We start from the raw sequence: 15,022 nt of genomic DNA on the forward strand, positions 1-15,022 counted from the left end.
TAGGGCTACTTTAAACTGCTGGGGTGGACCATGCTGGTGGCTTGTTTACAATGGGAGAGACCTTATCCACCTAGGAAAGGAAGTGGACTCCACAAGGGAGGAGGTCGGTTCTTGAATTCCAGGTCAAGGTATGACAGACTGCGTATGGATAGAGACTGTTTGTGAGACTGTGGACAGTTCATGCAGTAAGCTTTGGGCTGTTGTTTCGGAAGTGTCAACTGCATGGAGGGCAAATCTCCAATGTGAGTCTTGTGAAATTTACCACCTGTTTCTTTCTGTCACCACCTCAGTGAAGCTTGTGGTGTCTTCAGTGAGTTTTGGATCAGACCAAGGTGGTATAGATTGTCAAAATGCCTGGATTAGTTTTTGGATTTACAGATTAGGTGGATGTACTGAAGGGACTTTTGATTTGAAGTGAGCGTGTCCTGCATTTGAGCCAGGAAGGGAAAAGGAGTATCGTCTTTGTCTGAGTTTTCTAGGTCTGATTGACTCAAGTATCCTGGGCAGGGTATGGTGAGCTAACCCTATGTTATCAATTGGCCACATTTCCGTGATGCACACCAAGATGTGCTTTTTTTTTAAAACTGTGTGTAACATTTTACCTGTCAACAGTGTGCTCAGCTTACCTCCTTCATTAACTACCCCACATCTTGTTTTGTGTTTCTAAGTGTACCCATTAGTAGCAGCATGTCTCTTGTTAGTAACATTCCTTCAATAAATCTCTTTGAAATGAGTAAAGAGTAAATGATATCAGAGCTGAGCAGACATCTCTCTGAGCAAGCAAAGCATTATGGAGAAAAAATTTTGGCTCAGGGTTCCAAACCCTGGCTTACACCAACTTGACAGTAATGGTTTAAGAAAAGATGTTTACTAAAAGCTACAAGAAGGACTTTATGGAGTCTGTAAAAGCACTAGCTGTCTTGCTTTGGCAGAGAGGCCACAATGTGATGTGGTTGTAATCTTCCTTATTGCATGTTAGTGGGTTAGCTTATGAGAGAGCTACCATTTAAAGCAATACGTTGATGAAAGCTTTCTCAAAGTGTATTTTAAGTATTGGAAAGCTCACAGTACTCCAGGAATTCTAATAGGCAGTCTAGATTATTACACTAAAGTCTTCATTCTATGATTCTATTCAAATAAAATGCAACTTTATGTAGTCCTAAAATTACTGTCACATCTGGTTCAACATATACCATGCAGGTCACATTTTATTTCAGTTTGTGCCACTGAAGGTATTCATTAAATACTTAAATACTTCGTTGTACAGATGTATAAACTTGTGGTAAGTCAGTTACTGTACTCTGAAATGTACTATTTCAGAGTTATTGAAATATTTTTTAAAGGTGCTCTAATAAATAGAAACTTTAAACATTGTTGTTCTCTTAGTGGTATGATAGTGCTTGGGGTCAGGACTTGTGGCAAAAAATATCTGCAATGTGACTTCCAGAATAGTTGCTTTTACTGAAACTCAAACATATGATTAAAACCCAGAGTACTTGCAGTATAAACTTACATGGCAAGATGCAGTTGTATGTACCAACTGGTTTCGGCTTTGACTTCAGTGCACACCTAGACAAAACATTTTCAATCAGATACTTTATGCAGTGGAAAACCTAAAAGCACTGTTGTCACTAACTTTGCAGGTCACCTTTATGAGACTAACTTTTAATGTTAAGAAACACGTTAGTTAATTAGAAAGGACTGTGTCCTGTCTTTGAAATCTCCACATACTTATAGTTGTGCGGCTCAGAGGATGTTGGGAAGGTTTTTATATTCTTATCAGTGGGGAAGATACTGAAAGATGTAAGAGTCACTAGATGTAGCTGAACTTTAGTCTTTGAGCAGACTCTGCTAGAACTATATAAATGCAAGTAACAAGCTGGTAGTGACAGAAAGAATTGGACTATGCAGGGAGAAACTGGCACTAGGGAAATGAGCTGCATTGTAGCAGTTGAGGTAGCAGTTATATAGGTTTGTTTTTGTGCTGGAATATACTAATTGTGTGCATGTTGCATCCTTCTCTCTACAGTTGAAGGCTGATTTTAAACTGTTACTCTTAAACTTTTCTTACTGGCTGTCTTATATTTAATGCTAAATATCACAAGTCAAAGTATCCCCTATTTTGATTCCTACTGCTCCCTGTATTAGTAGCTTTACATAAGTTCATGATGCATATTAGGATGGAGCTGGCTGCAACATTTAAAGACTAGCTATTTAGATCCAAACAAAAATTCTCTGCAAGAACTTCCATTCTGGAGGACAGTTCTGAGTTTGCAAAAACTCTTTGGCTTTTCATGGGAAACTAAAGAAACTTCTTTCTTTAATAAGAAAAAAAAAAAAAGCCTATATGAGTGCAGTTCTAAATATGGTGAAATACTTGTACTACAGATCCACTTTAAATGTCTTAACAAAAGATTCTTCTTTGAGTACCGGTCCCTATGTGGAGCCCAGATGTATGTGCACATGTGTACCATGTGCCGGAGTTGGAACAGTTCAGAGTAGTGTCCTTCGACTTGCGTGCATGCCTCGCGTTGTCCACATGGTACGTCCGAGGTCTTATGGGCTGTGTGGATCGACACCCCTCAGTTTCCTCTTACCACTTTAAATTTGTCCGATGGGTTGGTCTTATCCATGATAGCATGCGGTCTATTGGAATACTTGTGTTTTAGTAAATTAGGTAGTATTCCTCAAATAGCAGTAGGGTGAAATGCAGAACCTGCAAGTTGAAGGGCTGATGTTCAGAACTAGTTTAGAGGTGGACAACTGGGCAAAACTGATTAAAAGTGAAGAAAAGGAGTGGTTTTAATTTTTTTCCAAAAGTTGGTGGGTGTACATGGATTCAGCTCTGTTGTTCCAACCTATGAGATTTGCCATTGGACTAGTACCAGAAATAAACTGATGGTCCAAAGAACAAGAAATCTGTTTGAAAGACCAGAACTAGAAATTAATTCTGTACCTCCATTGGAAAGCTGCTAATCCAATGGTGTGTAACAGTTGCTTCTAGTCCCTGGGCTTCATGATATCAAAGCTTAATTGTGCAATTCCCATCACCATTTTGCAGCCTCTCTCTTCTTCCTTTGTGGCCTGACTCTAAGTAGCATTTGAGCAGGGATCAACATTTCGGGCTTTGTGTTTGTGCTACAGAAAATCTGCTGAGTGGGCAGTGACCTTCCTGTGATCATGGGTTATCTTACCTCTATATAGTAAGTAAGCATTCCAAAAACCTAAGACTCTAGATTTCTTACTATTGCATCTTTGAGGTCTTTGGAGAAACTGAAGACCAAACTTACCTTGACTAGCTCAATTTTTTTTTCTGGCTGATGGAGGCTTAATAGTGAAATTGTTCTCTTGCCGAAGGGTTGGATACTATCTGGCTGTGGAGCTTCTTCAGTGATTCTATTAATACTAATGTGCCATTCTCTAGTGCCTTTTAACATGTTTTACGAACATGAAGGCTCAATTATCCTCTGCTATAGGAAGTGTATTTTTACACAGTCTCAGAAAGAAAAATTGAGGGACTTTCCCCAAGCTAGCCCAGTAAGTGAATGGCAGAGATAAGAGAAGAACCTAAAAGTTCTGCCATGGTAGGCTACGCAGTCTTCAGTAAACTGTTAAACAAGACTGTTTAATGAACACCTGGCAAACTGCAATATCATAATGTTTGTGTTTTTTTTTTTTAAACTGGGCATTGCTACAGGTAATCTCAGGGAAATGATGTGCTTTGGGAAGGAAGACGATGCTTCACAATTCATAATGTCCAAATGTAGAGCTTCTGTTAGCATTTCTAAGACTGTGTTCTTTCAGAAAGTGAAATGAAATGAGCCATGTTGCTTTCTTGGCTCCAGAAAGACAGGTAATATTTCAGAAATGCCAAAAAATTAAGTCTTGCTCTATTTTAAATTTTTACTCACCTCTTCATTTTTAGCAGCTGCTTGCCTGGTTCTCTTTCCTGACAAGTCTAGATTTCTTCCTTCTCATCTCTATCCATCCTCTCCAGCTGCCTCAGGCTTTGTTTGTTATGCAGTACTTTTATAGGGCTGCTTGCAGCTGTGCTAGCATGCCATGAAAATGATCCTGTGTATTTGCAGCACTGAAGTCTCAAACTTCTGTGGTGTGATTCTGCCTGTTTGTGAAATATGCCATTGTTAATGGACCTCAGTTTAAATAAATTTAGAAAGGACCACATAAAGCATTGGCTCTGTTGAATTGGGATGTGTTCTAGGAGAGGAGTACAGTCTGGAATCCAGGCAGTTTTAAGTACCTGCACATTTCAGTGAAAAAGTCTTTGTGGCGCAGGCAACTTTCCTTTTCACACTTACAGCTGTGATTTGAACTCAGTCAAATTAAGGCTGCAGAATTTTCTGTTTAGTGACTAGAGTTCTTAGTGTCCCATTGGGTATGGATGTCTAATATTTATTATTTGTATGACTTTAGCACTTAGAAGCCCCTGTCAGGGATGAGGAATACACTGTACTAAGCACTGTACAAACACACAACATAAAGATGGTCCCTTCATTGTCGACCCATGTAATTGAAGATATTCCATATAACAGAAATTGCAATGACGGAGTAGTACAGTTCATAGTCTCACAGGTAATATCATTGTAATTCTTTAAGGTAACACTGGATGGATGGATTATTACTAGTTGAAACTATCAAATTTACAAACTGTTACTGTAATCTTGTACTCGATATCAACATGAGATACAGAAAGCGTAACTGAAATAGTTAACTTGTCTTAATCTCATCTCGCTGATCTCAAAGCTGTCATAATTCAATAGTGGAAATAGTTCCAATCTGTATTTTTGACCTGCTACAACTCTAGCACAAACTGCACTTTCTAAAGACTGTGAATGGAATGCATAGTAGGGTACATCGCTCAAGTGCTTTGACTGGGGTTTCTGGAGCTGTGCATGCACTGAGATAACATTTCAATCTCAATGTGAGAGAACATTAAAAGCAGATGCTGAACTTGTTCCTACTGCTGTAAAAACAAGGTGGAAGGGAAGCAAATGGATGAGACTGCACAAAAGGGAATGATGCAAATAAATACGAAGAAACTCCTCTAAAAACTGTATTGTGCTGAGTATGATTGCTTCTCTCTCTGCAAGGTCTAGTTGACAGAAATGCTAGTAATATACAGTAGTCTTATTTATAAATGAGGGGTAGAAGGGGGTGCCTATTGCCCTGAAGGTACTGTGGCGGGCAAGTAACTCTAAATTGGAGCCGAGACTCTGCCTTGCTTCCCCCCTGCTTCATCAGTATTTATTGAGGCACTTCTTCAGACTCTCCTTTGAAGACTTTGATGGAGAAAAGGATGGTCATTAGTGCCAATTTACAAAATACTGAGTATCAAGGAAAGTATTGGTATTCAGCTCAAAATGTGAATTTTGGACTGAGTTTTATGAACCAAAATAGCAAATGGTAATTTTGTAAGACTCCCAAAAGAGTGATCTCTCTTTACAAAAAGCAATAGTTAAAAATGATTGAAAAATCAGTTGCTTTATGTATTTTTGGTCTATTTTTTCAATGTGATAGAACTTCCTGAATGTAGTGAAAGGAGTGGCTTGCCTTGGTGCAATGCTCTAACTCCTGCTGGTAGAATCAGGGGCCAGTCCCATTTAGCATTGGAGAAAAGTGGCCTGTCTCTGCAATCAGCTTGTTGCCGCATGGGTTGAATGTTGGAGAACTGGAGATGCTAATGACCGGGCATATTAACTACTCTTCCTCTACCAAGAGCAAGTAGGAAGAAAATAAAAATAGCACTGTAAGCATGAATAGTCCAATAAATACATTGCATTTTTTACTTGGGGAGGAGCTGTTAGATTTCAAAGTAGTTTAACTTCTAGTGGTGGTTGCATTTATATAGATTATGTGAAGGCTGTGCAAGGGAACTCCTATTAGAGTAAGAAATCGGTGGTTAAACATGGAAGGAGAACCAATTTTTTCCACTTTAAAGGGATTTCATTCTTTAAGACAGAATGTAGGTTCTATGGAATTTCAGTGGCTTTTTGGAATCTTCTTTAATTGAAAGAAAGATTTGCTTATTTAGGCTCCTATCCTGCATTGAGCTCCAAACTGATGGACTTCTTTAAACTTGGGGGGGGCTCTGCGTAAGCATAGGTATCTGCCCACTTGTAACACATGGGCTTGTATTTGATCTTAAACTTGATTTTTCTTCCCTTTTCCTTCTGAGTTGTTAATTCCTAAAACAAGGGTATTCGATTTTCAACTTCCAGCTGCATTGACTTGAATAGTTTAATTTTTTTCCCCTCGGTTTGTTTGATTATTTACTCTGGGTTTAGCTGCTGTCTAATGCCACAAGGATCACAGGGAAGAAATGTTTTTATTTAGGTATTTGGAGCTTTAAGTAGTTGTCTGGATAAGTGTTCAGCAGCTGTGAAATCTGGCAGTTTATGGATGACAATTATTGCTGCAAAGCTGGCTATCTTTGAGAGAGAATTCACTTTTGGGGTGGAGTACTCATTACACAATTCTGCATAACATTCCATAAATGACGAGGGAGACTAAGGGATTGTAAAAGAGCTGTTTTAAGATTCTGACTCTACCAGTGAAAGAGAGGAAACTCACAATTACTAGTCTTGGTATTGGAGCACACGTGACTTTTAAGCTTCACCTGCTTTTATTGGTTCAAACTGTCATCCTTTTGGAGTGGCGGGAGTCTTCTCACAATACAACATTTAGTTGAGATTTCCTGGATTTTCCTGGATTTTGGTACAATTTTCAAAAGTGTCTATATCCCATTTGACACAGGCACTTAGGAGCCTAAGTCACTTTTGAAAATGGAACTCATGCTTCCAAGTAATTTGGGTGGATTTGAAATTTTTACCTTTTATCACAATGGTGAAATAAAGCCAAGAGGGTAAATTTTAGTTTGCTGTCCTTTATAACATTTCAGATGTCTTTCTAATAAACTTTAATGCAAGCTTTAAGTTGCAACTTTAACATTTCACCTTCCTAAGAAGTTAACATTCTTGCTATTAAACAGGCAACATTTAAGGGAACAGTCTAATCTTACATCTTGTTCAAATACTCCAAGTGAAGTGTTGCATTAAATCTTTTTATAAATTGTGGGCACAGCTGAATTTAAGCAAACATGCTATCTTGTTTGAGACCCAAAGGTTGCAGCACAAAGATGCTGAAAGTGAACTTGGCTATAAACAGAAGTGAAACTGACCTAATCCACTTCCATTGTACAAACACAGATTCAATGCAGAAAGTTTCCAAAAAGCCTGAAGGCAAGTAAATTACATCTATAAAATTTTGATTATGTACTAACATTAGAAAAGAATATAAATAAGCAGTTCTTGCTTACAAAATAAGCTGAAATTGAGTTACTATAACTGCTCCAATGCTGTTTCAGTTAACTATGTGGGAGAATTGGGAAGGCTGTGATGGGGGATGTAAATCGGACTCTGAGAAGGAAATGAGGGAAAGGCAATAGCAGGGGAAGTTGAATGCCTTTACGCTAGGTATCAGGAGGAAGAGCAGAGGGGGGCGAAGGTTGAAGATTGAAGCAGTCTTTGAGTTGGAGGGAAGGCAGCAGGTGGGAGGGCTTGTTGGGGTGGGGGAGACTCTGGGAGAGGTTCAAGTGTAAATCTTCCCCTAAAAGGAAAAGAGGAGGGAATAGCACAGGGAAGAGGAGGAGGGTTAGGAGGGACATGTTACTGCTTTCATGTTAGTAGTTCTTGGAGTTCAGAAGAGATTACGTTACTTTTCTGTAGTATTGCTACTGTTAAAGGTTTAATGTGGGTTTTTTTTTTTTGGTTTGGGTTTTTTTAAATGCAAAATCCATCTGCTAGCCAGTCTCCTCTTAGTCTCTTCCCTCTCCCACCCTTCGTCTCTTGTCAGTTTGTGGCTGTTCTATGAACAGCTTACTATGGAGTGGTAGAAACAATGCATCTGAGGCAAATCAGCCAGTCACACTCCGCCCTCCTTTCTTCTCACCTCTTTCACTTCCTTAATTTACTTACAAACTGTAATCCTAGGGATTACACATGCCAATTTTAAAAATATTTATTAAATATTTGCACTTATGTAATTCACGCCTGCTGAGAAATGCAATTCAAATTATACCAGTTGGTATAGAGCAGAACAGTAGAAGTGGCTTACTGCATGTGGATTCAGGCTAAAAACTAGAGCAGGCTTCTATCATGAATATAAACAAATCAGGGCAACATTGTTTAAAATTTAGAAATTATTTGGAACATCAGCCAGTCAGATAGCTGCATGTTGAATTCAGTTGCAGAATTCTGATATATAAACCAGTCTTTTTCCAGAGACTTCTCAATAGTTAAAAAATGCTGAGACAAAAAACCATATGGCGAGAACAGAGTTATCCTGTAATGTCGCTCGTTTAATCCACAAGTAACACAGCTACTTTGGTTTCTATTGTAAATAACTAGTTCAAAGACAAACTAAAATCTCATCTCTCCCAAGAATGTGTGGCTCAAAGCTATTTAGAGGATAGATTCTATTCATACATGTGTCTACTTATAGGTGAGGAATTTGAAACTGGAGCATGAGCAGGAGAAAAACAAGATCTTGTCAGAAGCACTAGAGACACTAGCCACCGAACACCATGAATTAGAGCAGTCTCTAGTTAAAGGATCACCAACTCTAAGCATCCTTAGTGAGGAACAGTTCTATGATGCTGTTTCAGGTAAGCAAATAACATCCACAACTTGAACACATGGCAAATGTCTATATATTTGTTTCTTTAGAAGATGGGAGGGTCCCAAATAATTTTCTGTTTGTACCATCTGGGGCCCCAGTATGGGAAAGTACTTCAACATTTGCTTAACCTGCAGCAGGGACTTCTCATGTACTTTAAAGTTAAACATGTGCTTAAGTTCCTCCTCAATCTGGTCCTAGGACTGTGGTGTGTTTCCACCTACCAGGAGCAGAGGTTGCAAAACTTTGATCATGGGAGGGCTGACCCATCAGATCAAGTACTTCCCTCAACTTTTTTTTCTATCAGATAAAATTTAAGTATGTTATATAAAGACACAAGCAAAGAAACTTTCAATTACAGCTGACATTCTGACTCTCAAAACTTTTTTGCTTTCTTTACAATGTTTCATGATGGATTGAGCTAAGCAGCTGAGGTCAGTCACAGACTGGGGGATGGACGAGTGTGTTTGAGGTGCCATTTCCTCTTCTCCTTCCCCCATAACTTTAAAATGTCGTCAGTATTGCAACTAATATTATAATGTAAATTTTTAATTAAAAGCACCTGAGCAGCAAGGCATCTGTGCCTCCGTAGCTCTGTTTCACTGAAGATTAAAAACTGTTTTTTCTCTTGGGTGTAGGCATGTAATGGTGTAGGATGTGTGCATGTATTTTTATATCTTATGGGGAAAACTGGATCAAAAAGGTTTCCAGATTTTTATCTGAACATGATCCAGGTTCTTCGAGTGATACCTCATGTCCACTATAGGTGAGTACACGACACTGTGCATGGTTCCCGGAACTTTTTTCCCCTTAGCAGACCCTGTAGGGCTGGCTCTGGTGCCCTTGGAGTCCCGCGCATATGCTGTGGTATATGAGGCACTGCCGGCCCTACACCCCCTCAGTTCCTTCTTTCTGCCCATGACGGTTGTTGGAACTAGCCTTGCTCTCTGCAAGTACTATTCCCCTTGTTTGAACTGTTATTCTAAGTACTTTAGTTAGTTTTAAGTAGTTAAGTGTAGTTAGATAAGGAAGTCCCTGCGGGGACTTAGAGTGGCCGGGGTATGCCCTGGTTGCCGGGATTTAAGCCGTGTCCCTCCTGCGGGAAGGCTTTCCCGCTCAGCAGCCCCCACGATCGGTGCCTTAAGTGCTTGGAGGAAGAGCACAGAAAAGACAAGTGCAAGATCTGGAGCACTTTTAAACCACGGACTCAGAAGGACAGAGAGATCCAGTTAAAAGCCCTGTTCATGGAGGAAGCGCTCTGCCCAGTGTCCGAGCCATCCTGCTCCACCTTGGCACCAAGTGTCACCTCGGTGCAGAGTGCACCGCTGGCACTGCCCTCAACTCGGCATCGAGCAACATCCCCGGTGCCGAAAAAGAAGAAACAGCATCGGTACCGGCAGATCGAGTATGGAGATGCACCAAGCTCAGCCCATCGAGTCTTCTCCGGTGCCTACATCTCCGTGCAGGGAGCCTCCCCCGACTCCTGGAAGTGGGAGAGTGCCCCTACCGATGCCGTCAACACCAGAGGCTTTTCAGGTGGCAAGAGCCTTGTTGGCCTTGCCTATGCCACCTCCGTGACCCCCCACACTCCCGGCTGAGGGAGAAGGGGCCAGTGTCCCAGGGCAAGCCTGCATTGGGTCCCCCCGAAGGGCGGTGGAGATCCCCAGCACAGGGAGGAAGATCTCTTGCTGGATGGCCACCGGGGGTAGAGCGAGGACGCTCCCCCAGCAGTCGTTCCAAGTCGGCGTCGGTGAGCCGGCCTGCTTAGACTCAGGATGCCGAGTTTCCCTCTCGGCACTGATGTTGGTCCCTGGCACCAGAGGCAGCACAGGCCAAGAGGCAGCAGAGGTGGTGCTCAGACAGCTCCTGTTCCAGGACTAGGCTGCAGACTTTACCACCATCCTGGACGAAGGAATCACGGTGGCTAGGGCAGTGCTCCAGACGTCCAGTGACGCTGCTGACTTGGCGGGTAGGGCCATAGCCTCTGCCACTTCCATGAGGAGGTGCTTCTGGCTGCAATCCTTGGGCTGTCCCAGGAGGTTCAGTAATCAATCCAGGACCTCCCTTTCAATGGGTCGGCCCTATTCTCCGATCAGACCGATGCGAAGCTGCACAGTCTGAAGGACTCCAGGGCCATGTTTCGCTCCCTGGGCCTGTACATACCCCAGGCTCCCAGGCGGCAGTCACTGCCCCAGGCTCAGCAACAACCAAGGCCTCCGCCTAGGCCCTTTCAACCCAGAAATAGGGACAGAAATAGAAGATGAAATCAGCTCCCCAGCTCGTTCTCAGCCCCCCAACAGGGGCCCCCCTGGGGGTCAGGCAATCAGAGGAGGCAGTTTTGATGGTGCACCTGAGGGTGGCACCCCTACTGCTCTCCCGCCCCTTCCTAAACAGGTTAAGGCCCTTCTATCCCAAAAGGGCAAAGATTACGTCGGACTGTTGGGTCCTTGGGATAGTCTCAGGGGGCTACACCATACAGTTTACTTCTACCCACTGTCCCTTTTCAGGAACCCCTCTCACGAGCAACTCCTCTTGCAGGAGGTGGACACCCGCCTCAACATAGGAGCGGTGGTTATGGTCCCTCAAGGCAGAAGGGGTTCTATTTGAGGTACTTCCTCATCCTGAAGGCAAAGGGAGGGTCTGAGACCCATATTAGACCTGCATCGTCTAAACAAATATGTCAGAGAACTCAGGGTTTCGCATGTTTTCACTAGCCTCCATAATCCTTTCCCTGGATCCAGGAAACTGGTATGCCGCCTTCAACCTCAAGGATGCATACTTTCATGTATCCATCCTCCCCAGCCACAGGCACTTCCTCCGTTTCACGGTGGCTGGCTCCCACTACCAATTTACAGCGCTACCCTTTGGCCTATCTTCGGCTCCAAGGGTGTTCACCAAATGCATGGTGGTAGTGGTGGCCCACCTGAAACGAAAGGGTATGCAAATCTTCCCTTACCTAGACATTTGGCTGATCGGGGCAGGTCCAGGTCCCAAGTGCAGGAGAGCGTGACCCTCGCTTGCTCCACGTGCAGCAGGCTGAGACTGCTCATAAACGAGCAGAAGTCCACACTAACCCGAGTGCAAGGTATAGAATTCATTGGGGCCATGCTGGATGCCTCCCAGGCCAGAGCCTTCCTGCCTCAGCCACATTTCGAGGCGATGGTCTCTATCATCTCCCAGCTGCACCACTGTCCCATGACAACAGCCAGGCATTGCCTACAGCTGTTAGGCCACATGGCAGCCTACATGTATGTAAGTGAGACTAGCTTGCCTGAGGCTCAGACCGCTTCAGGCTTGGTTGGCCTAGGTATAGGTGCCAAGCAGACACCCACTGAATTGGGTGGTCACAGTTTCCCCTGTCCTAGCCTCCCTAGATTGGTGAAGGCCTCCCAGGGCAGTGTTGAAGGGCATTCCATTCAGGGAACTGGTCCCGTCAGTCACCCTAATCTCCAACGCCTTGGATGTGGGATGGGGAGCCCGCATCAGCGCCAACCTAAGCACTCAAGGGCTCTGGTCGGGGGAGGAGAAGCACCTGCACATCAATGTGAAAGAGCTGAGGTCCATTTGCCTAGCATGCAGGGTGTTCCTCTGATTCCTGACAGGCAGAGTGGTGCAGGTGCTGACAGACAACACCGCAGCTATATATTATATAAACAGGCAGGGGGGAGCGCGCTCCTCGGCTCTCTGCGCGGAAGCTACCCGTCTGTTGCACTTTGCCGTGAGGCATGATTTCCACTTGACTACCTCTCACCTCCCGGGAATGAGGAACGACGAGGCGGATCGCTTCAGCAGGCCGTTTCTACCCTGCCATGACTGGTTGTTGCACCCAGAGGTAGTGACTATGATCTTCCAGAAGTGGGGTGTTCCCCAACTGGACCTATTCGCATCGGCCTGGAATGCGAAGTGCCTGAGGATCTGCTCGCTCCAGGGTTGCGAGACTGGGTCGATTTCCGATGCGTTTCTCATGGAGTGGTCGGGGACCGTCATGTATGCGTTCCCGCCCATTCCGCTGCTGCCCAAGATCCTGCTGAAAATAAAGAGGGACAGGGCTGATGTGATACTCATCGCTCCGGCCTGGCTGAGACAGCACTGGTTCAGCATGCTGCTGGACCTTTCAATCGCCCCACCCCTGGAGCTCCCGAGGCGGCACAACCTTCTCTCCCAGGACAATGGTCGTCTGTTGCACTCGGACCTGGACTCCCTGCACCTCATGGCTTGGAGGCTCTGTGGCTGATGGAGGGAGAGAGAGCCTGCTTGGTGCAGATCCAACAAGTCCTGCTGGGCAGCAGGAAACCTTCAACACAGGTCGTGTATCGGGTTAAGTGGAGGTGGTTTACCTCTTGGGCGGAGTCCCAGGGCATTCTACCCAGCCTCTCACCTGTACAGGCGATCCTGGAGTACCTGCTCCAGCTAAAGCTCCAGGGTCTGGCGCTGGCCTTGTTGAGGGTTCACCTGGCGGCCCTTTCGGCCTTTCATCAACCGCTAGAAGGGAGATCCCTGTTCTTCCATCCCATGTCGGTCAGGTTCCTCAAGGGGGTGGAGAGGCTTTATCCGCAGGTCCGTGAACTGGTGCCTCCCTGGGATCTCAACCTGGTCCTCTCGAGACTCACGGGGCCCCCCTTTTGAACCAATGGCTTCATGCCCCCTCTTTATGCTTTCATGGAAGGTAGCCTTCCTAGTGGCCATTACCTCGCCTAGGAGGGTCTCTGAGATTAGGACCTTGACCTCAGAGCCCCCTCATACAGTATTTTATAAGGATAAGGTTCAGTTGAGGCCGCATCCAGCCTTCCTGCCCAAGGTGGTTTCCCAATTTCATTGTAACCAAGATATTTTTCTCCCCGTGTTTTTTTCCCAAACTGCACAGTTCGGATGAGGAGAGGAGATGGCATTCACTGGACGGGAGACGAGCCCTGGCCTTCTACATTGAGCGTACAAAGCCGCTCCAGAAATCAACAGCTCTTCGTCGCAGTGGCAGACGGGATGAAAGGCTCACCTGTCTCCACCCAGCACATCTCCTCGTGGATTACCTCATGCATCATGTTCTGCTATGAGTAGGTGAGGGTGCTGCTTCCGGGAACCATCACAGCACACTCAACCAGAGCTCAAGCCTTGTCTACAGTCTTCCTGGAGAGAGTGCCCCTGCAGGACATTTGCAAAGCCGCCACCTGGTCGACAGTGCATACCTTCACGTCCCACTATGCCATCATCCAGCAGGCGAGAGAGGATGTGGGATTCGACAGAGCCATGCTGAGGGTAGCTCACCGGTAACTCCTACCCACCTCCAAAGTACTGCTTGTTAGTCATCTGTAGTGGAATGGACATGAGCAAGCATTGGAAGAAGAAAACTTTATGTTCTTCGGGATGTGTTGCTCATGTCCATTCCACAACCCACCCCCGTCTCCGCTGCTGGAGTTGGCAGAAAGAAGGGACTGAGGGGGCGTAGGGCCGGCAGTACTCATACTGTGGCATGTGTGCCGGACTCCAGGGGGCACCAGAGCTGGCCCTATAGGGTATGCTAAGGAGGAAAAAAGTTCCGGAAACTGTGCACGCTGGCATGCACTCACCTATAGTGGAATGGATATGAGCAACACATCTCGAAGAACATCAGTTACTGATAAGTAACCTTGTTTTTGGGCTCAGCCTGATCTCTCCAAGCAATGAGTTTATTGGCTGGGATCCTAGCTGGACACCTGTTAGTCTAGGGCTGGTCTACAATAATGGGTATATCTACACAGGGATACATGTGGCTGGTCCACATCAGTTGGCGCAGGCTCTGGGGCTGAAAAATTGCTGTGTAGATATTCTGGCTTGGGCTAGAACCTGAGCTCTGGGACCCTGCAAGAGTGGAGGGTCCCAGAGCTTGGGCTCCAGCCTGGGCCCAAACATTGACACATCAATTTTTAGCCCCACAGCAGGAGTCAGCTGACCTGGGCCAGCTGTGCTGCAGTCTCTTATCCCTGTGTGGACGTACCCAGAGCGGTAGCTTATAGGCATGCGGAAGTCTGGTTCTGAGTCTGGTGTCCTAACATCTTATTCCTTGGGCCTGAAGAACTTCAAACTGTCCTGGAGACTGTTCTGTAGCATAGAAAAGGAATAAAAGCAGTGGTATTTGCATTTCACCAGATCCATGTTGTTTGATTAAGGAGTGTCCTATGTAATGTTTTGAAGGTAAGCCCTATGTACCTGACTTTGGCTAAAGGAAAAATGTTAAGTCCCTTGTCTGTGGTGACTGAGGTGGAGGGAGGAGGGGAGGAGGAGTACCGTAATGAACGGTGGAAAGTTAATTGTAAAATTTTGGCTAATGCACCCTCTGCATACTGTCCAGACA

The 15,022-nt window shown here is 44.8% G+C and overlaps 1 protein-coding gene across 5 annotated transcripts in view; it reads left to right on the forward strand.

Moving 5' to 3' along the window:
* OSBPL1A (oxysterol binding protein like 1A) overlaps positions 1–15,022 on the forward strand; it is a 137,672-nt gene that overhangs the window by 82,762 nt on the left and 39,888 nt on the right. For all 5 annotated transcript variants that reach the window (XM_067546477.1, XM_067546491.1, XM_067546486.1 and 2 more), the window contains one exon: positions 8,521–8,683. In XM_067546477.1, coding sequence (XP_067402578.1) covers positions 8,521–8,683 — 163 coding nt within the window. The remainder of the gene's footprint in view (positions 1–8,520; positions 8,684–15,022) is intronic.

The sequence above is a fragment of the Emydura macquarii genome, unplaced genomic scaffold (genome assembly GCF_026122565.2).
Source record: "Emydura macquarii macquarii isolate MOO-44397 ecotype Brisbane River unplaced genomic scaffold, CSIRO-AGI_Emac_v2 contig_212, whole genome shotgun sequence".
Taxonomy (NCBI): domain Eukaryota; kingdom Metazoa; phylum Chordata; order Testudines; family Chelidae; genus Emydura; species Emydura macquarii.